General features: G+C 39.9%; 1 protein-coding gene across 3 annotated transcripts in view; it reads left to right on the top strand.

Annotated features, from left to right (window-relative positions):
- Positions 1-22,362, top strand: part of fam110b (family with sequence similarity 110 member B) — a 28,270-nt gene extending 5,908 nt beyond the window's left edge. For 2 of the 3 annotated variants that reach the window (XM_057858038.1, XM_057858037.1), the window contains exons 2-4: positions 12,633-13,069; positions 16,560-16,951; positions 17,410-22,362. In XM_057858038.1, the coding sequence (XP_057714021.1) occupies positions 12,947-13,069; positions 16,560-16,951; positions 17,410-18,292 (1,398 nt within the window). In that variant the 5' untranslated portion in view covers positions 12,633-12,946 and the 3' untranslated portion in view covers positions 18,293-22,362. Of the gene's footprint in view, positions 1-3,008; positions 9,333-12,632; positions 13,070-16,559; positions 16,952-17,409 lie in introns of those variants that run through there. The other variant, XM_057858039.1, reaches the window with a different exon arrangement.
- Positions 22,363-23,030: the final 668 nt, after the last annotated feature.

Below are 23,030 nucleotides of genomic sequence, written 5' to 3'. Positions count from 1 at the left end.
AGAACGATTCACAAACATCCAAATTCCGATTTTTGAAATATGCGAAGTAAAGCGGAAGTACACAACACTCAGCGCGCCGCGCGGTCTTTGGGACAGAACGGAGTGAGAGTAGCTAAACATCATGCTTCCCATTACCCGGCCCCTCGGGTAATGCCAATGCTCAACTCACGGCTCTAGCTCAACTCATGCAACGAGATAAAAAAACACAACAACATACCTGACTGCTGCCGAAAAGCTGCTACAAGTACATCCATATAATGTTACGGTTGATATCATTTATATAGGACTAGATGCATTATAGATTCGGTAGCGTTAGCAGTACACCTACAAAAAGCTAGATGTGGGTGTTGGTAAACGGCCGCCATCTTAAAGCAGTACACTTCCCTGCAAGACTGTTGTAGCGAACCTTCCAAGCAAACCTAATTAACGTTTTATCTAAAATACTCCTAAATTGGTAAAATATTGACTTGAATCTATCTTTAAAATAGTTTTAAAACTTTCACATGTCGAAAGTAGACAAAAGGGAAATTATGGAATAACGGGAGCAATTTTAACAACTTTAACGGTTGATTCGCAACATTAAATTAATTGAATGTAGTTTAAAGCTGCTGATACAGAATGGGGACTGGAGTTTTTTATTTACTATTATTTTTGTATATTTGTTTACTGCTATATGTTAACTTGATACTGAAATAGTAGTTTGGTTTAGCCTGAGAGTATTTTTGAACAATTTTGGAACTAATGTACAAAACATTAAAAAAAAGAAAAGAAAAAAAAAAAAGGAGGGGGGTGCATCAATAATCGTTTTATAATCGAATCGGAGCCTCTGAATCGTAATCATAATCGAATCGTTAGGTGCCCAGAGATTCCCAGCTCTAGTAACGAACGCCTTTCCCCCCTCAGTAACGGGAACGGCGTTGCCAAGATGAGAAAAGTAATTAATTAGATTACTCATTACTGAAAAAAATAACGCCGTTAGTAACTCCGTTATATTCTAACGCCGTTATTAACAACACTGCTAGTAGACATCCAATCCATTTGGAGTGAGAGAGATAGTGAATGAGCATTCATTCTTCTTTTTCATTTCAAATGGATAGGACGTCAAATTAGGTCAATGGCAGCTGGTGAGTTTAATATTGGGACATTTCAGATAATTTGCTGTTGACTTTCACTCATTCTCTGTTGATTTTGGGTTACAGAACAGTGACTCGTGAATCTTCCCAAACGAATAGGCACTTACCCAATAGGTAGTGATCTGAAAATGGCTTTTACGTTCCATTGACGTCCAGCGCCATCAATGGGAGCCAATGAACCAATGTTCAGACCCTGACACCCTTCCATATTTTTCATGATGTCATAACAAGCGAAAATAGTGTCTCCGGTGACAAAATGATGGCCTGTTTTCGTCTGATGAGACAAGAATGAGAGGAAAATGCGACAGTTTCTGTCATATGTTCACCACATTTGCTTATTGCTCGTGTAGTTAGTCAGCCTACATCCTTGCCTTCTTACAAAATTTTCAGGTTACGAAACTACAGTACTTCCAGAACCAATTAATTTCGTAAGTAGAGGTACCATTGTACCTATCCCAGTACAATCATTCCTACTTTTGTAACAGCTTTCATGTTTTTACATTAATTAGTTGGGAATAAAACCCTTGGCATAGTTTTTTTTTCTTCTTTCCTTTGGCCAGCCATCCCTCTTGTCAGCCACATTAACACCAATGTGCCTCCATGCAAGCAGTCCACTTGTGACCTACATTGATCAAACCTCTGACCATTTATCTGCGGCTTACTTTGTGGTCAACTACGATTGCTCTTACTGTTGTTGTTGATATAACTAATTAAAAAAATACCAGTTTTGATACTCCAAGTAGTCCCCGGGTTACGACCGAGGTCCGTTCCTACCAGTGTTGTTTTTGGCAGCCCTTTTAATGTATGTCTTAGTCTTTTGGACGAGAATACTTATAAGTCTTAGTCGTATTTTAGTCATTTAAAAATGTGTTTGTCTTCGTCTAGTTTTAGTCAACGTTTACGTCTGTCAAATTCAAAACTTTTACTCCAAAAATGAATAAATGTTTCCAACTATGACTGAACATTGACCGGCGCGCACATATTTTAGCATCTACAAATCAATTAGCAACTTGGTGATAGTACACAGTCAGCAGGAAAACAGTACAATATTTTCAATTAAATATGCCCACCTGGGCGCCACGAAGTGTGTAAAAAAAGTAATCCGAGAGTTTAAGAGGATGCTCGCTGTGAGCATTTGCGAATGTGAATGCTATGCTAACGGTACGAGTTACATTTAGTGTGTGATGCTCACTCAGCACAGACCTTTAAAGGCTAAAGCAACATTGCATATTCTCTCCTGCCAAGATAAGAAAATAAATCTTATAGTGTGTGTCTGAAAACAAGCAACAGGGAGACTGGAGAGGACACTGATACTTCACATGAGTGACACAACCAGACAGTGCTACGATGCAGGCTAACTACCCTAACTTTCGCACTATAAGGCGCACCTGACTATAAGCCGCAGCCCACCAAATTTGGCACGAAAACGGCATTTGTTCGTAGATAAGCCGCACTGGACTATGAGCCGCAGCTGTCCTCACTGTATCATGGGATATTTACACCAAAAGATATTAACTGGTACAACCTTATTTGACAGCGGCATCATACAACCGACTGTCATAAGACCAAATGAACCATCATTAATCTTTGAACCAATTAGTGCAAAGCTTTATTGTTTCAAGAAGCTTCATTTGGCCATCACTGCTCCCTTGGGAGAGACAGTCAACCTCTGCTGCCATCTGCTGTTGACTGTTGTCATCCAACATGCCTCTTAGCATGCATTGCAGCGCTACAGATGTAAATAACAATCAAAAATCATGTTCTGTGCTAAATATTTCTTCAGTTACTGTTCCAATTGTTTCATCAATTGCTAGTTATGGTATTTGCTAACACTTTATTTGACAGTGATGCCATAAGACTCATTACACAATCATAATTATGACATGTCTCTGTCCTGAGCATTCATTAATGCTTATAACAGATGTCATTAAGTGTTATCCGGCAAATGATCTCACTTTTGAATGGATGCAAAAGATCCAAGATGTACAAAAATTGAGTTAGTGACATAATTTGCCAAATGACACTTAATGACATAAGCATTCAGTAACGATAGTGTCATGTCATAATTTTGATGATCTTATGACAGTTTTATGACACCGCTGTCAAATAAAGTGTTACCTAAAAAAATCAACAAATAAGCCGCACTGGACTATAAGCCACAGGTATCAAAATGAAGGAAAAAAGTAGCGGCTTATAGTCTGAAAATTACGGTACACATAAAATGTCAAACATTGTGAACATGTGACGGAAACTATGAAGCATTTTCATCTCGTTCTCGTCTTTTCAGATGAAAACTGGCATTAGTCTCGTTATGTTTTAGTCTCCGAAACAGGGGCATCACTAGCTTTTAAGAATCAGGGGGGCTTAGCCCCCAGGAGATGGCAAGGATGTAAGTGAACGTTATATATATACATTTATATATTTTTAATGATAGAAGGTAATGCCATGACTTTCGCTCACAACACAGTACTGTAATTGTTTGTTCCTGAATATTTGTAAGTCGCACAAATGTCTGTAATTTAGAACCCTGAAAAATACTACTAATTTCTTGATTTCTAATTTGTTGAAGTAATATCTGGGTCAGGGGTAATTTGTCTCACACACCCACCCTGCTAGATGAGGACCTGCGAGGCATCTATTTCTCAAACTAGAGACTCTTATGTATTTGTCTTCTTGCTCGGTTGTGCAGCGGGGCCTCCCGCTTCTCTTTCTACTCTGCTTGGATCTTGTTTGTGCTGCTCTCTGAACGGAGTTGTACTCAGCGTTATTGGAAATCTTCAATTTCTTGGCAATTTCTCTTATGGAATAGCCTTCATTTCTAAGAACAGATTGTCGAGTTTCACGTGAAAGCTGTCTTTTTCTGGCTATTTTGAGAGTTTAATCAAATCCACAAAGGTGATGCTCCAGATACCCAACTAGCTCAAAGGAAGATCGGTTTTATAGCTTCTCTAACCACGTAAACTGTTTTGAGCTAACATAATTGCTCAAGGGTTTCTATTCATCTATTATCCTTCTAAGGCAACTAGCAAGCACAATGTACCAATAAAACACTGGAGTGATGTTTGCCGTAAATGGGCCTCTTTACAAAACTACGTAGATATTGCATTAAAATCGGACGTTGCCAGCTAGAATAGTCATTTACCACATTAATAATGTATAGAGTAGGGTTGTTCCAATCATGTTTTTTTGCTCCCGATCCGATCCCGATCGTTTTAGTTTGAGTATCTGCCGATCCCGATATTTCCCGATCCGATTGTTTTTTTTTGCTCCCGATTCAATTCCAATCATTGCTGATAATTTCTCCCGATCATATACATTTTGGCAATGCATTAAGAAAAAAATGAATAAAACTCGGACAAATATATACATTCAACATACAGTACATAAGTACTGTATTTATTATGACAATAAATCCTCAAGATGGCATTTACATTATTAACATTCTTTCTGTGAGAGGGATCCACGGATAGAGACTTGTGACTTTGTATATTGTGACTAAATATTGCCAACTAGTGTATTTGTTGAGCTTTCAGTAAATGATACTGCAGCCATTCAACCCAAAAGCATGATGGGAAGTGGACCCATGACTGTGCGTAGTGCTACCAATGGATATATCTTCTCTGCGTTGGGAAATAACATAAGGTGGTAAGAAAAAGATCATATTTCTAATCGTAGGTAGAGGGATTGTAAGGCTTTAGCCTATTACAAAAGGCTCCAAAGGCTGTCAAAATTCACTCTACTCATTTAACGCTCCCTTTTATCTCTCTAAATGGGTAAGACGGCACCATTTCAGATTGAGCGCGACAATGCGTGAGTGGATCGTGCAACGCATGCATTGATTGTGTTAAATATTTAACGTGATACATTTTTAAAAAATTAAATACCACCGTTATCGGTACCTTAAGCCTAAACTAAAGACTCTGGATTAGAGTAACATATTATGTCTGTAACGTTAAATACATTTAGAAAACGATTTAATTAAAAGAAATATATATATCAAAAAAAGGCATGGCCGGTATTTTCTTGCCGATTCCGATACTTTGAAAATGACGTTATCAGACCCGATCGATCGGCATCGGGACATCTCTAGTATAGAGTGTTTTTCTGATTAGTTTAATGTTATTTCCATTGAAAAAAACTGTGTTTTTCTTTCAAAAAGGAGGAAATTTTTAAGTGACCCCAAACTTTTGAACGGTAGTGTAAGTCGCAGGCCTCCCCCCAAAAAGTGCAACTTCTAGTCCAGAAAATATGGTAAATTTAAATGTAAATACAGCAGAAGGATAAAAACAGCCACATGATTGGACGCCTGTCACGTCAATGGCACTGAAAGAGTATGTTACACATTTTTGATGGCATCCAAAAAAGAAAAAAGTTCTCCAGCCGTGCAGCCAAAAGTCTGAAACTCCAATCAGAGCCAGGAAAAATCCTGACTGTTTGTGTTTGCCTGCACTAAATTATCCAGCATTAGTCATCATGAATGCAGACAGAAGCAGTGCATTGTCAGCAAGCGTCCCACTGGGGCCCTGATGTAAAACTCAATGACTTATCCCAGATTACACGGCAAAGTTTACATCTTGCAATGGAGAAAAAGTGGCAGCAAATCACTGCTTCGGTGCCATTGACAATGATAAACGTCCAATCGCGTAGCTCTTTTCGCTGTGAGTTTGTCACGACTAATCTTGTCACGATACAAAAAATTAGGAGTCGACCGAAAAGGGATTTTCAAATGCAGATGCCGATATCTAAAAAAATTCTCAGCCGATTCCCGATAGCCAAAGCTATCGATATACTGTTTTTTTAAGCACGTACATGATGAAAGGCAATTTTTAAAAAATTGCTTCAACAGCTTCAAATTTACAGGATTATTTCATTCTAGTGCTACCAAACCAGCGAACGCAGCACTTCTTTTTATGATTATACACACTCAGCAAGAACAGCACATTATTTTAAAATAATTAAAGCCACCAGGACTTGATGAGGAGATGTAAACAAGTGAGAGTTTAAGTGGATGTTCGCCATGCTAATGGTAATGCTAACGGGAATGCTACGCTAACGCTATGAGTTACATTTTAAGTGCGAGGATCACTCAGTGAACAAGCTGCTGCAGGGTCCTTCCAGTGTCCTACTGTCAGTCAGCGGCGGCCACAGTTGCCCACACAGATGCCAGATCAGAATCCTTTTTTATCAGTATTTATTTATTTGTTTGTTAATTGGCCGATGGCCGATGTTGGGGAAAAAGTCCATTTATCGGTTGGCCTCTATTAAAAATTTTTACCTCGATATCGATACTTAAATTAACTTCAATCGCATTTTTTTGAAATTACATAAATAGAATTTTAAAACTTAAATGTTTTTTTTATTTGTATTTTTTACTAACGCTCTGATTTGCTGCCAGCCCTCCTTTTCCAAAAGGACTATCAGTCAATGGGAGACAGTAAGTTTCATCAGCATTTGTTGCTCCTGTTTCAGTGCCATTGACGGCACTAGACGTCCATTCATTTGGACTGGGAGAGGGCTAATGAATATTTTTTTTAAACATACAGGTAGCCCCCGAGTTACGGCCGTATTTAGTTCATACGCTGGCGACGTAACCCGAATTTCCGTGTAAGTCGGAATTAACCCTTTAAGTACCCCTAAATCTCAAAATAACTATCCAAAGTATTGCAATTTGTTTAATGATGAAGGATACTCTGCCCTCTGGTGACAGGGTTAGGGTTAGGTACATACAGTATATTGACATTCAATTTATGTACAATAAACAGCTACATTAGAACTAAAGTGAAACCGTGTTTGGTTTAAAATGAATGAACTGAATGGCTGCCGATAACTTTTTGAATTTTGCACTGAAGCTTTATTTGAAGGAAATGAAACGTGAATTGAAAGAGCAGTATCGGTCAGAAAAATTTCCCAAAGTGAGATTGTTTTCTAAAATTGTTCAGCTCTAGAGGACACATGATTCAACTTATTCATTGAAGAACAACAACTACAGTGTTATCCTGATTTTTTGATATCACCAGGGTCTTGTGGCTCCCGAAATTATTATTATTTAATAATTTTTGAACAAGAGACAGCCGTAACGGCTGTTGGAGTATTGAAGGCTGCCGACTCCGACGCTAGATCATCCCCGGGCTCGTTTAAATATACTGTACTGTATGGTCACAGCGATGTTAGATAATATATTATTATGTAAGCCAGATTTTCTCATCAGCATCTGTTCTTGATGGTATATTCCATACTTTATTCAAACAGCTGCGGCTGGGATTTAGCCATGAGTGTTTTCACAAGATTGGATTTTAGGAGGAAGTCCCAAATTATTACTTGTGTAACTCTCGCATAGAAGACAAAAACACAGTGTTGCAGGAAAAGCAACATAAAAAACTCTTTGGCTGCCATTAACAGTAATAGACATCAAATCCATTTTGTCTGTGTGACTTGTGTATTTAATGTAGGGAACTCTGTCATCATAATCGTTTTTGTTATTGCCATTAGTACTGTGCTATATGATGATATATATTGCCAAAATGATATCAAATTTTCTATCGACGTCATTATCGCAATAAATAGACCTGTTCCTGCAATGCACATTTTGGACGACGGATGTCGCCCAATTTGTGCTGACTTGCTCCATTGATTGGATTCTATATTAGGGGTGTGACAAAATATCGAAATGGTGGTGTGTCATGATATTTTGTATCCCAAAAGATTGATATTGAGATTGCAGTTTAGCGCACTGTCGAGCTAGGACTTAGCGCCAATGTCTTGACGAAGAAAGTACAGTGACGCATAATATGTTTTTTGATAGTTATTTTGAGATTTAGGGGGTATTTAGGGGTAATTAAAGGGTTAATTCCAACTTCCGCGTAAATTCAGGTTACGTCGCCAGAGTAGGAACGGAACTCATTCGCAACCCAGAGACTAATTAAAAATTTGTAATTAAATTTTTTTTTAAATTTGTAATTAAAAAAATGTACATTTCTGCATTATATCACCATCAAATGTGATTGATCTCAGTTCAAAATCACACAGATTAAATAACAGCGTCTGCTTTAACTAAAACCACCTAAACATTTATAGGTTTTCATATTTTAATGAGTATTGTATGCAACAAAAACAAAAGAAGAAAAAATAACTAAGTGAACCATCACATCTAATATTTTGTGCCCCCTCCCTTTGGCAGCATTAACCTCAACCAGACACTTCCTGTAGCTGCAGATGAGTCTGGCACATCGATCAGGAATAATTGTGGCCCATTCTTCTCTTCAAAACGGCTGTAGTTCAGTCAGATTCCTGGTATGAATCACTGTCTTTTGGTCAAGCAGCAGCATCTCAATGGGGTTCAAGTCTGGACTTTGACTTGGCATCTCCAGAACATTTATTTTGTTCTTCTGAAACCGTTTTGAAGTTGATTTACTTCTGGGTTTTGGATCATTGTCTTGTTGCAGCATCCATCCTCTTTTTAGCTTCAACTGTGTGACAGACGGCCTCAGGTTTTCCTGTTACACCTTTGAATTCATTCTTCCATTAATGATTGCAAGTTGTCCAGGCCCTAAAGCAGCAAAACAGCACCAAAACATGATGCTCATTCCACGGTGGGGATGAGGTGTTGATGTTGGTGAGCTGTTTCGTTTTTCCTCCACACACGACGTTGTGTGGTACTCCCAAGCAATTCAACTTTGGTTTCATCAGTCCACAAAATATTTTGCCAAAACTTCTGTGAAGCGTCCAAGTGCCTTTTTGCGAACATTAAACGAGTACCGATGTTTTTTTTTAGACAGCAGTGGCTTCCTTCGTGGAGTCCTCCCATGAACATGGTTCATGGCCATAGTTTTACATGTAGTTGATATGTGCACAGAGATATTGGACTATGCCAGTGATTTATGCAAGTCTTTAGCAGACACTCTAGGGTTCTTTCTTTATCTCTCTGAGTATTCTGCGCTGAATTCTTGGCGTCATCTTTGGTGGACGGCCACTCCTTGGGAGAGAAGCAACAGTGCCAAACGCTCTCCATTTGTAGACAACTTCTCTGACTGTCGAATGATAAACATCCAGACTTTTAGAGATGTTTTTTTTTTTTTTTTTTTTTTGCTTTCCCAGCTTTATACAAATCAACAATCCTTGATAGCAGGTTTTTACACAGCTCTTTTGACCAAGCCATGATGCACATCAAACAATGCTTCTCATCAAGACAATTCTTACCAGGTGTGTGTTTTATCGTGGACAGGGCAGTTTTAAACCACTCATCAGTGATTGAGCACACACCTGACTTAAACTGTTTGGTAAAAATTGGTTTCAATTGCTCTTTTTCTCTTACTTATTTTCCCCCTTCTGTCATTGTTTGCATGCTATCTTCATTAAAATTTGAAAACCTATACGTGTTTGGGTAGTTTTAGTTAAAGCAGACACTGTTTTTTCATCTGTGTGATTTTGACAAACATCACATCACATTTGATGGTGATATTATGCTAAAATGTGAGAAATTCCAAAAGGTTCAGATACTTTTTCATATCACTTTAAATTTACCTATGTGGTTATTTTTTTTACTTGTACCGCACAGTGATAATTGAGATATATGTTTTACGTTGGATTTTATTTTGTTGCAGTTGTGGTTCTTGCTAAAGTTGAGTTGAGACGGACTGTAAATCTGTAAGAATTGATCAGTAGCTCTGTGCTAAACCTATTATCGTGGATGCAACTGTGCTTTAGCTTAGCGTTTACTTTCTACTTAAGACAAGCGTTCCAGACAGGTGTCTGCTTCAGAGGCATCTTGTGAAAATGCTCAAATACTCATCCCTAACGAACAGTTGCAATCATTTTGCTGGCAGATGAGAACATTCACCAAATTCTTGCCATGTATCAGTCATATCCTGTTGCTAAAGGAGCAACTCGTTGTTGTTACTGTGTTGCGTGGAATGTGTTGGTCATGAGGGTTGAGAGCACGCCTGTCATTCTCACTGCTTTTTTTTCCCCTCTCCATCTCACCACGGTTTAACTGTGTTTACATCGGCAAACTGTATGTGAGCCACTGAAATTACCAAACCTCTGTTTACATGCACAGTTTGCTTAAAGGGATTTTTTTAAGGGATAACCTGTTTTGACTGTCCTCAAAAACACACACAACTTTTTATTATTTCTATGGAAACTGATGCCAGGTAATGTTCCAGGAGGATGGGGGGGATGAAAAGTTGAAGAAACATAGTTCTTAACAAGGTGTCAAAACTGGTTGCCCGGGGGCCAGTTTAGACCAGCCACTTCATTTTCAGAAAGTAAATTGTGATTTGACTTCATGTTTATCACAAAAAAAAAAAATCCTCAAAGTCCTCAGTCGAGATTGAGAACTACAGAATATTTATCAAAATGTGTTGGGTTTTTTTGTCTTTAAAAAAGAATAATTAATGAAATTATGTTCAAAAGATAATAAAAAGAAAATATTTACAACTTTTTTTAAATTGAAAAATTAAAAATCAATAAAGAAAAACAATATTAACTCTCCCCTCCCCCCGCCTTTTTGTTTATTAAAGCAAAGAAAAGCTTTTTAGAAAATAAATAATGAGTCAGTTTTTCTTCTTTAATTGGATCAAAAAACAAACGATATATTTTTTATTTATATTATTTTAAAAGAAATTATATTTTGATGATTTAAAAAAAAATATTTTTTTAATAAGAAATAAATTATATTTGTAATTTTTTAAAATGAACAATACAGAAGTAAATATTAAGCAACCAGGCCACTGGGATTTGTCTTTTATGTATACATTATTATACATTCAGATTAGTGCTGGAACGATTAATCGATTAGAAAAAAGATTGGAATGAAATTTTGCTGTGTCGAGTATTCATTTTATTAAAGTGGCGTTGTAATGGTTTGTTTTGAAAGTGTTTGCATTTAGTTTTATTGATTTGGGTGGATACACTGCCCTCTCGTGGCAACAGTGAATATGACATAACCCATTTCGCATGGCTGAATCCAGCTGCTGTTGTTAAGACCAACATAAGCTAAGTTTTTGACTTATTGTCTTTTTAAGTATATTTAACCTTTTTTTGTGGAAATGTGTATTTGAACCGTTTGTTAAGAGCATTGTAAAAAAAAAAAAAAAAAAAAAAAAAAAAAAGTTAGCATTTTATAGCATTTAAGCTAGCGGACTTTTGCTATGCAAGTTAGCCAATTGTTTATTTTTATGTTTATTTTTTTTTCCTTATCAAAAATATTTATTAAAATATATATACATAAAACTAGTTGTTGTTTTTTATTTTTAAGTTATACTTTTGGGGGGAAAAAAGTGAAAAAACATGTCTTATAAGTATTTATTTCAATTGCTAAAACATTTTTTTTTTTTTTTTTAATTTTTTTTTGTTTTTGTTGCAGTTTTTCTTTTATCACAGTGGGTTCTGGTCCGCATTAACCATGAAAAACAAAATGTTTTTTCTCCTTTAAAAAAATAAAATTAAATAAAAAATAAAAAAAGGTTGGTAAAAGTCCGTTAAAAGATGATGATTAAAGAAATTTTTTTACACATTTTTAAATTGAAAAATTAAAAATCTATAATAACCAATATTTATTTACTCTTTTCTCCTCTTTCTTTTTTTTTGTTTTAATTATTAGAGCAAGGACGTTTTTAGGAAAATAAATAAAATAATTTGTTTGTTTTTCTTCTTTAATTGGATCAGGACAAAAGATCTATATTTTTTTAAAATTTATACTATTTTAAAAGAATAAATTACTGTATATTTTGGTTATATTTACATTTAAAAAATTATATATAGGTATTTTGAATTTTTTTTTTTTTTTTCTTAAATGAACAATACAGAAGTAAATATTTGGCAACCAGGACACTGGGATTTGTTTTATACTATATTATTATACATTCAGATGTAAACAGGAGAGAGAAAAAACATTAACTGTTTAACTGTACTTTCATGCACTCCCCCACACACACTTATTTCTGTTGTGTTCTATTTGTTCCCCTTGCTCACATGAAATGACTTAGCTATCTCGCTTGCATATTCCAAAATATAATTGGGTGAACGACAAACACAAGTGACTTCATCTGCCTCCGAGGACCGAAAGCCTGTAATAAGATTACGAGACTTGCATGAATCTGAGAGGGAGGGAAGGAGTGAGAGTTCTGCAAGACTTGGAGGTGATACCGGGGTCATCTCTTCATTTTCATAAGACTCATAAAGCACTGTATTTGGCCTATATCATGATATTTTTTTCCATACTGCAGAGCACAAGTTGTAAGACCATAAGTTATAATGTGTTCTCTGTTTTAACTCAATCAGGGAGTTAAGAAATGATCATGTGCTTAATCGATAGTGCGTGCGTGTGTTTGTGGTTGAGTGTGTGTGGGAGCTCAAAGTGTTGTGTCCCATATCTATTCCTGATACCGCTGCTCACCGCATAGCTATTCCTGATATTGTTGCTAGGTGCATGATGTCATGATTATCCTTATTTCTGTTAACCCGGTCTTCTTTTTCTCTTTCCTTTTGCTTTTTTTCCAGATTGACTGAAACAAGAGCAAGAGCGTCGACCGACAGGGGTGACTCCGACAACTCGGACATGCACGAGCTAGATCTCGTCTCTTGTATCATCTTGAAAGAATGGTCTCCAAAATGATCATTTAAGAAATCTTCTCTAGTCGGGTTGACGTCTCACTGGTTGCCGTGGGTGAGGGAAAAGGCCTTTCTCTCTCTGTAGGTGTTCTCTATTCCACTTTGCGTCTTCATGTTTTGGGGGTCTTTGAGTGCCCCCGCCCTCTGCCGACCCCCCTGCTCCCGCTGCCACCACGGCCAGCCACCCCAGCCACTTCGTTGCCATGCCAACAGAGACACTCGCTCCAGCTCTGCCAGATAGCAAGGCCGCTGGCGCTGCAACACCCTTCAGTTCTGCCGTACCCCTCCGAATTCTCAACAAGGGCCCGGATTACTTTAGGAGACAGGTACCACTTCTTCACTCTCACTCACTCACTCACTCACTCACTCACTCACTCACTCACTCACTCACTCACTCACTCACTCACTCACTCACTCACTCACTCACTCACTCACTCACTCACTCACTCACTCACTCGTACTCTCCCACGCACACTCTGACACAGCTGCTCTCTCACACCCTCACCCACCCTCTCTAGAACACCCTCTCTCACTCACCCACTCTTTCACTCACACTCACTGACCCACTCACACTAAGACCCCACTCTCACACCCTCTCTCTTACCCACTTTCACTTACCCTCTCTTACTCACCTACTCTCAAACACCCTCTTTCTCTCATACTCACACCCTCTTTCACTCACTCACCCACCCTTGCTCACAATCTCACTCACATCCCCTCACGCACACCCTCTAACTCACACTTTCTCACTCACCCACTCTCAAACAACCTCTTTCACTCACACTCTCACACCCTCTCAAACTCACCCACTCTTTCATTCACACTCACTGACCTACTCTCACTCACAGCTAGGGATGGGAATTGATAGGATTTTTACGATTCCGATTCCATTATCGATATTGCTTAACGATTCGATTCTTTATCGATTCTCTTATCGATTCTAATTTGGGGAAAAAGAACAAACGTTTTGATTGGCATCGAGTTTGTTTAATCAGAAGTCACAACCTTACGAACTCACAACGAGATCAAAAGAGGCCCAAAGCCTCAATGTTAACTGTAGCAATAAGTGGCAAATACACAAGAATGTGTAACATTTTACAGAAACATTTATCTAATAGAAATAAAAAATATTGGTATATATTTGCAGATAGGTTTTTGTTCTGCCTTTGGCAATATGTGTTAAAGCAGGGGTCCCCAAACTTTTTCCTGTGAGGGCCACATAACTTTTCTCTTCTCTGGTGAGAGGCCGGGGTCAGTTTGTTACAGAAAAAGTGTGACGATTGCAGAAGTGCATAAATGTAAAAAATTATTGTTTTTCAGAAAGCCACAATCAAATAACCCTTTCTGGATTCTTTATAATAATAATAATAATAATAATTAATAATAAAAACACTATTAATTAAATAGATAATAACCAAATAACCCTCTCTGAATTCTTCAAGGAAAAGGCCAGAAAATAAATAACACGATTGAGAAAAAAAAAATTTTAAAAATCAAAATGGCCGGACCAAATGTGGAGGCGGGCCGTATTTGGGCCGCGGGCCGCAGTTTGAGGACTACTGGAGCGCGCATACACCCAAAGAAGAAATGCCGCATCCAAGTGAGTGAGAGAGGGAAACACTTCTACGAGCCTACGTTCTTTGTTAATGTTAATATCTACAGAGGCAACGCATGTATGTATCATCATTTGTGTTGTTGTTGTTGTGTTTCCACTCGCGATCGGACACTTAAATCCAGTTGTGTAGTGGTTTGAACGATGTGCTAATGCTAGCGAACGAATGCTAACCATACTGTTATTAGCAGCTAGTCATCGCTGATTTACTTTGATGCAAACCTGTTTGTTATTGGGGACGAAATTGATTTGTTTCATTTCTATTCTTAGTTTCACTCTTCAAGTGATGGTTGAATAAAGTCAGCAAATTATACCAACGTCTTCTGCATCGTCATTTGGGAGTTTAGCTAGCTGTATAGCCGGGACTTTTATTTTTTATTTTTATAAACAGGACTGAGCCTTAGCCTCTCTGTGAGGACAGCGCAATCGTATTCCCTCCTGATGCAGTTATCTCCACCTTGCAATGACTGTAAGTCGCTTTGTTGTAATTTTTCCTCTTGGAGTGAAGACACACTTTCGAGCGTTTGAACCTACGTGCTGTCATTGTTATGTTTATGGCTGCAATGCTCGTGCTTACCCGTCGTAACCTTTCATTTTCACACTCTTTCCTGGTGAAGTGTAGTCAAACTTTGGAGCGAGTGGTTCTTGGCACCATGCTACTTTGGAGCGAGTGGTTCTTGGCACCATGCTAGTTTGATGCGTCTGGACAACAACACACGTCACGACGCAATACGCGTCTTTAAGAATCGTTAAAGAGATCGTTAAGGCTTTTTCATTGTGATGTCGAGGCCTCGAAACACTCGGAACCGGTTCCGAATTGGAATCGGATTTCGATTCCCATCCCTACTCACAGCCTCTCACTCACCCACTTTCACTTACCCTGTCTTACTCACCTACTCTCAAACACCCTCTTTCTCTCACACTCTCACACCCACTTTCACTCACACCCTTTCACTCACTCTCACCCACCCACTCACATTCTCACTCACCCAGTCTCACTCACATCCCCTCACTCACATCCTCTCACGCAGACCCTCTAACTCACACTTTCTCACTCACCCACTCTCAAACACCCTCTTTCACTCACACCCTCTTTCACTCACTCTCACCCACCCTCTCACATTCTCACTCACCCAGTCTCACTCACATCCTGTCACGCAGACCCTCTAACGCACACTTTGTCACTCACCCACTCTCAAACACCCTCTTTCACTCACACTCTCACACCCTCTTTCACTCACTCTCACCCACTCTCACGCAACCACTCACACACCCTCTCACCCACCCACTGTCAAACACCCTCTTTCACACTCTCACACCCTCTTTCACTCACACCCTCTTTCTCTCTCACTCACTCACTCACTCACTCACTCACTCACTCACATTCTCTCACCCACTCACACACCCTGTCAATCACACCCTCTATCACTTACTCTCACTCACTCTCACTCACTCACTCCCTCTCTCACCCACTCACACCCTTTCACGCACCCTCACTCACACCCTCTTTCTCTCACTCACTCACCCACTCACACATACTCTCACATTCTCTCACTCTCACACACCCTCTCAATCACACCCTCTATCACTTACTCTCACACACCCTCTTACTCACTCTCTCACACCCTCTTTCACTCACTCACTCACTCACTCTCACCAACTCACATACCCTCTCATATTCCCACTCTGACAAACCCTCTCACTCACACACTCTCAAACACCCCCCCACGCACTCTTTCACTCTCTCACCCACTCACACCCTCTTTCATTCACGCTTTCACTCACCCACTTTTACACACCTTCTCGCACTCACTCACCAAATCTCACACACCCTCACTCACCCTTTCTCACACACCCTCTCTCACTCACACTCACTCACCTTCACTCACACCGTTTCACTCACACTGTCACTCACCCACCCACACACACCCCCGCTCACTCAAACCACCCCTCCGCTCGCTCGCTCACACTCTCAAACGCTTTCACACTCACTATCTCTCTCTCTGTCCCTCTAACTCTCTCTAACTCACTCTTTATCTTTCTCAGTCTGTCACAGTCTTTATATACCCTTTGCGCCGTCAGTGGTGACCAATGACTTAAATGCAACAGGCCACAAAATTAACTGTTAATGCTACAAGCCCTATTACAATATATTTGCCCTTTGACCCAGATTTGCGGAAAATGTTGTTCTTTTCGTGTTTTAGGTTGAACCCAACCCAAAACGCCTGAGTGCCGTCGAGAGACTGGAAGCTGACAAAGCAAAGTATGTCAAGAGCCAAGAAGTCATCAACGCCAAACAGGAACCCATCAAACCTCCGATTCTGGCCAAGCCTCCGATCGTCCTTTCCAAGAGAACCTCTGGCGTTTGCGGCGGAGCACCACCTTTCAAACCTTCCAATAACAACGCCAAGTCAGACACGTGCGCGACCGGCAGCGCCGGCGGCAAACGGGAGAATTTAAACCTGGAGATCCTAAAGAATCTCCTTAACTCATCGTCTTCTTCGGGAGCCGGGTCCAAAGGCCTCGGTGGTGGCGCTAAGAGTGCCGTGTTGATGAGGTCATCTGGGGGATTGACAAGAAGTTGGACGCCGTCCAGGTAAATTACTGTACATTTAAATTTCATTGTAAAACCACTTTTAAAGGACGATTAAATTGTAATAAAAGACTTTAAGCTGCAAGCTAAAACTATCCACTGTAAACAGAAGCAGCAAAGACGCTAATGGACGTTTAAGACTGTTTTATAATAAGTTAGCATAATATAATAGCATAAAACTCAAGTCTAGCACCATCAATGGCACTAAAAGAGCATGTGTTGCTATTTTCAATTGTCTTGCATGCATTACTCCTTTTCGATTAGCATAGGGAGGCAATTATTGAGCGAACTATTGAGAGGAGACGAGGACCTCTTCAGGCCGAATGGTGGTACTATTATGGAATCCCAAAATGTAGCACTACTGGTCCACGTCTTGCGCCATCACTGAGATGTACTCAAATGTTTCAGCCTTGCTTGTCTCTCCTTCTAACACTTTTTCTCTATTTTTCTGCCGTGGATAGGATGCCATTAACCTACCAATCCACCATGGCTCTGAACGAGCAACCCCGAGACTCTGCTCCCAGTCCCAGCACTTCACATTCTCTGCGCTCATTTTCCCATTCCTTGAAAGTACCTCCGGCGCGCGGCGGCGGACGCTGCAGTCCGCAGCTGCTGGGAAACCTCAATCTCAGCCGAGTATCGGATGAAAGAGGCGGCGAAGGACGGGGCGCGGAGAGATCGCGGTCTCCGCTACCGCCGCTGCTGACGTCGCACTCCTCCTCCGACCTCCTGCGACTGTGCAACGGCAAACCGCTGCGCGCGGCGCGATCCAGCAGCTCCTCGGCTCCGCCGCTTCCCCCGAAACCTCACCCCGCGTCCCTACCGCCTCCCGCCCTGTCGCTGCCCCCGCCTCGTCCCAATCCGTCCCCGTCGCCCTGCGACAACCCCGCCCCTCGCGACGTCGGAGAGGCCGCCGACGCGCCGGCGGATCCCAACCCGGAGCTCGGTTCTTCCGTCGCGCGTCGTTCCTCGCTACACAGGTCAAAATCGGACCTGTCGGACAGGTACGCCCGGGCCGGGGCCGACGTGGAACGCTTTTTTAACTACTGCGGCCTCGACCCCGAGGAGCTGGAGGCCGTCGGGCCGGAGAGCTTCGCCCGGGCCAATTCCGACATCGTCAGCTTGAACTTCAGATCGGCTTCCATGATTTCCTCGGACTGCGACCGCTCGCGCCGGTCCTCCAACGACGGGCTGTCGGACGGGGACGAGGCGGAAGACGAGGACGAGGAGGCCGGAGAGCGAGTTCCTTACGGCATCTCGGCCGTGGAGCGCAACGCCAGGGTCATTAAATGGCTGTACAGCATCAAACAGGCCAGAGAGACGCAAAAAGTCTCTCATGTCTAGATAACAATCAAAGCGCTTCTCGTCACTGGTCTGAAACTGCTTTCGAAAGAATACAATGACATGTATGAACACCAACCGGTTCAATTCATTCGCAAGTAGAGGTCGACCGATTTGGGATTTTCAAAGGCCAATTTTAAAAAAATCAATAAATTCAAACCCTAACCCTTCACTACCCTAACCCTAAAGTCAATTTTGTAAGCTGATATTTGAGGCCGATATTCTTCAAATTGATTACGAAAGGTTATTGAAATAGTCATAAATATGTCTTCAAGATTCAAGTTTTCTTCTGCTACTTCCTTTTGGCCACTAGGTAGTGCAAAATCGCAATGAAAGGGGAAGTGCAGAATTTTTTCAATCAGGCTTAATGATCGAGTTAGCGAAGGCTTAATTAGTCGCAAGGGCGTAGGTTTGGTCCCAACATTCAGTGTTGTCACAGATTACTTGAAAAAGTCATTTATTTACGGATTACTGATTACTCTTCAAAAAAGTAATCTAATTACTTTACTGATTACTTCATTATCAAAGTAACTAAGTTACTTTAAAAGTCATCTGTCAGTTACTTTTTACCCATTTTTCTTCCTTTGCCGCCTCAACATAAGAATGACAACAGAAAAATGTCATCACCTTTCCGAGGGGAATATCAGAATTTCGCGCTAGCTTAGCCACTCCGGAGCCCTGAAACTAACAAATATCTGACAAACTGCTTGGAATTTGTTGAAATCAACTCCACCGACCAATTAAACCCGCTAACTCTAAGATTAAGACTAATGTCAAAACTTCTGAATTTTGGGTTATGGTTAACAGCATATCAGAGCCAATGTAAAAAAATTAGGGGTGTCAAACGATTAAAATTTTTAATCGATTTAATTACAGCTTAAAAGTTAATTAATCGTAATTAAGCACAATCGCAATTCAAACCATTTATAAAATATGCCATATTTTTCTGTAAATTATTGTTGGAATGGAAAGATGAGACACAAGATGGATATATACATTCAACATATGGTACATAAGTACTGTATATGTTTATTATAACAATAAATCAACAAGATGGCATTACCATTATTAACATTCTTATAAAGCGATCCATGGATAGAAAGACTTGTAGTTCTTAAAAGATAAATGTTAGTACAAGTTATAGAATTTTTGTATTAAAACCCCTCCTAATGTTTTCGTTTTAATACAATTTGTAAGATTTTCTATCAAAAAATAAACTAGTACCCCGCCATTGTTGATGCCAATAATTACTTACACAATGCTCGTGGATGCTGAAGCCGATAAAATTAGTTGCCCCAATCGCCAGCAGAGGGCGGCAAAACTCCGAAAAACACAAGTACACATTTCACTGTGCTGTCATTTTAATGTTTGAGCGGGGCATGTGCGTTAATTGCGTCAAATATTTTAACGCGATTAATTAAAAAAATTAATTACAGCCCGTTAACGCGATAATTTTGACAGTCCTAAAAACAATGCAAACTGACTGCACAAAATTGCAAAGGTGGTGGCGGGCGCGGATGCGCGTCCACTACCCGGAAGTACTCCTCTCAACACACAGGCGGTCAATTTGGCCACAAAACGCACTTTACACTCAATCGGACTTACAACACATCCCACAGATGCTAAACGAACACATCATGATGTAAACAAAGCTTGCCAACTTGGAGCGATGACTGCCCGTCGTTGCTACAGCAAAGCTACGAAACGGCCACGCATGTAGGAAGTCCAACCTTTTGCTGATACCCTCCAGAATGAAGGAAAAATACACACCTTTATTCATGGATATCCACAGATCAACATTCCCTCGCAACGTGTCAACACTCGGCTCCAATGTCCACCCGCCTGGCCCACGCCTTCAGTCCCACAACACATGTGACACGAGACCAAAACAGGAAATAGCTAAGAGGTTGTCATGGAAACACGTACCGGGAACCTTTTAGCATTTTCTATTCAAAATGCTCTTCGTACATGACTACAATAATCTTCAATTTACATACGTTATGAGGCAATGAAAAAATAGTAACACAGAGATACTAAGAAAACTAACTTTAATCAGATTACTGGTGTAGAAAAATGAACGCGTTAGATTACTCGTTACTGAAAAAAGTAATCCGATTACAGTAACGCGTTACTAACTAACGCGTTACTGACAACACTGACAACATTGGTAGGGACGATATGGCATAACCTGCTTGTACACTTTTTGCTGGGGACGGGACATTCATGTAAAACACTACTGCTTCTGTCCACAGCCAAACTCGACACTAAAAATGAAAGCTCCTGTGGGCTGCTTTAAGACCATATAAATAAAATAAAAACTAAAAATGGCGAGAAGGGGGTAAACCTTGAGTCGACTTTTGCAGGGTAGCAAGTTCACACAGTTTAATCTTATGCTAACTCTAATGCCGGTCGGACTTTCAGAAACAAAATTAGTGGTGTGTTCCCCGCTTCCACAACATTGACCTCTTTTTTACATTTCTTACAGTGGCTGCTGCTGGCTGAAAAAAAACCTTCTAATATCTCTAATATTTAATGTGTGTGTGTGGGGTGGGGGAGTGGTCAAGTCATCAGCCAATCAAATGTGCGTTTAGGTGGAAAAAATAGACCGGCACACAACAAATTCCGTGTGGTTTGTTAGTCGTTTGTTAGTTTCGGGGCTCCGGAGTGGCTAACGCTAGCGCGAGTCAATTGGGCTGACCTAGCGTGCGTATGCACACATGGAAATCATTGACGACACATGCAATCAAGAGTGCAGGTTAGAAATATTAAAACTTACCATTAAATGGCTATAATTGCAGTATGAATAGCAACTAGGCTTGCGCCGGTATGAGATTTTGAGGGTATGATAACCTTAAGCAAAAATACAGTGGTATCACAGTATTGCAATTAAAGCTCTAAAATGTTATTTTGAGATGTATGGGCTGCTAATTTTTTTTTCTTCCATTGAACAGGATTTTCTTTTATTTTTCACAACATATTTGCAAATTGGAACTGCAACATAAATATAATTTCAAAATAACACTTTAAAGATATAGAGGTAAAACAGTCTCGATTCATGGTCAAAAGCAAAAAAAAAAAACAAAAAAAAAACCGTGCAGTTAGCGTTTATTTTACGTAAATATGTCGAAGTACAATGCTAGTCTGCTAGCGAATGTAGCTAGCCGCCACCTGTTGTAAACAGCTTTTCCGGTGAAAATTCTTGTCAATAAATGCTTAAATCCCCGAATTCTTTAAAGATATGGATGTAAAACAGTCTCGATTCAAAGCAAAAAAAAAAAAAATGTGTAGATAGCATTTATTTTACGTAAATATGTCAAAGTACAATGCTAGTCTGCTAGTGAATGTAGCTAGCCGCCACCTGATGTAAACACCTTTCCGGTGAAAATTCTTGTGAATAAATGCCCCGAATTCTTTAAAGATATGGTAGTAAAACAGTCTCGATTCTTGGTTAAAAGCAGGGGGGGGGGGGGGAAATACAGTTAGCGTTTATTTTACGTAAATATGACGAAGTACAATGCTAGTCTGCTAGTGAATGTAGCCAGCTGCCGCCTGATGTCAACAGCTTTTCCAGTGAAAATTCTTGTGAATAAATGCTTAATTCCCTGAATTCTTTAAAAATATGGAACTAAAACAGTCTCGATTCCTGGTTAAAAGTAAAAAAACGTGCAGTTAGCGTTTATTTCACATAAATATGTTGAAGAATGATGCTAGTCTGTTAGTAAATGTGGCGGCAGCCTTACAGCAAAGAGCTTTTTACGTGGAAAATATAATAATTACCTTGAATCCTCGAACAAATCACTCCTGAGACAATCCTTCCTGTTTGTATGCGGTACAGCTTTTGTTCTTTTTCAACAGAATTCCGGCGTTAGATCACTGTGAATAGTGATCACTTTGTGAATAGCTTCTCTTGATGTGGGCGTCCCCCTACTTGAATGCGAGGCGCAGTGGCATGACCGATCTGACCAGTCAGTATATTATACATTATGAAGTCTATGAGCTAATATACTGGACTGTCTCAGAAAATTAGAATACACAATATTCTAATTTTTTGAGACAGTCCTGCGTATATATACAGGACTGTCTCAGGAAATTAGAATACACAATATTCTAATTTCCTGAGAGAAATTAGAATACACAATATTCTAATTTCCTGAGAGAAATTAGAATATTGTGTATTCTAATTTCCTGAGACAGTCCTGTATATATACGCAGGACTGTCTCAAAAAATTAGAATATTGTGTATTCTAATTTTCTGAGACAGTCCAGTAGATACATACAGCATATGTTCATTATAAGGCTTATTAAGACTTTTAATTTTTTGAGGGTCCAGACATACTGTATTTGTTTGTGTTTTTGGTCCAATATGGCTCTTTCAATAACTTGGGTTGCTGACCCCTGGTTTGCTGGAGGTCAAAATGTCTTTTGATGGCCAAAATAAACAGCTTTTCGCCATCAGCCATCTTTGCTGTTTACATTCGCTCGGAACGCTTTGAGGTCCTAACTGGTACCATCTGAGCTGGATAAATCCAACTTCCAACTCCCTCGAATGCAGCGTGAGCACGAGTGGCCGTCCTGCAGAATGAAATGAACTACGGCAATTTGGTGTGACATTGTTTTGGAACAATGATTTGCATTTTGAATTTATTTGACTATGTTGGATCTGTTCGTAGATCTGAATCGTTTTTTTTTTTTTTTATTGGCACGCTAAGTCAGCTCAATTGACTCGCGCTAGCTTAGCCAC

The sequence above is a fragment of the Corythoichthys intestinalis genome, chromosome 14 (genome assembly GCF_030265065.1).
Source record: "Corythoichthys intestinalis isolate RoL2023-P3 chromosome 14, ASM3026506v1, whole genome shotgun sequence".
Classification (NCBI taxonomy): Eukaryota; Metazoa; Chordata; class Actinopteri; order Syngnathiformes; family Syngnathidae; genus Corythoichthys; species Corythoichthys intestinalis.
Note: the sequence above shows the minus strand (reverse complement) of the source record. Positions and strands in the feature narration are given on the sequence as shown.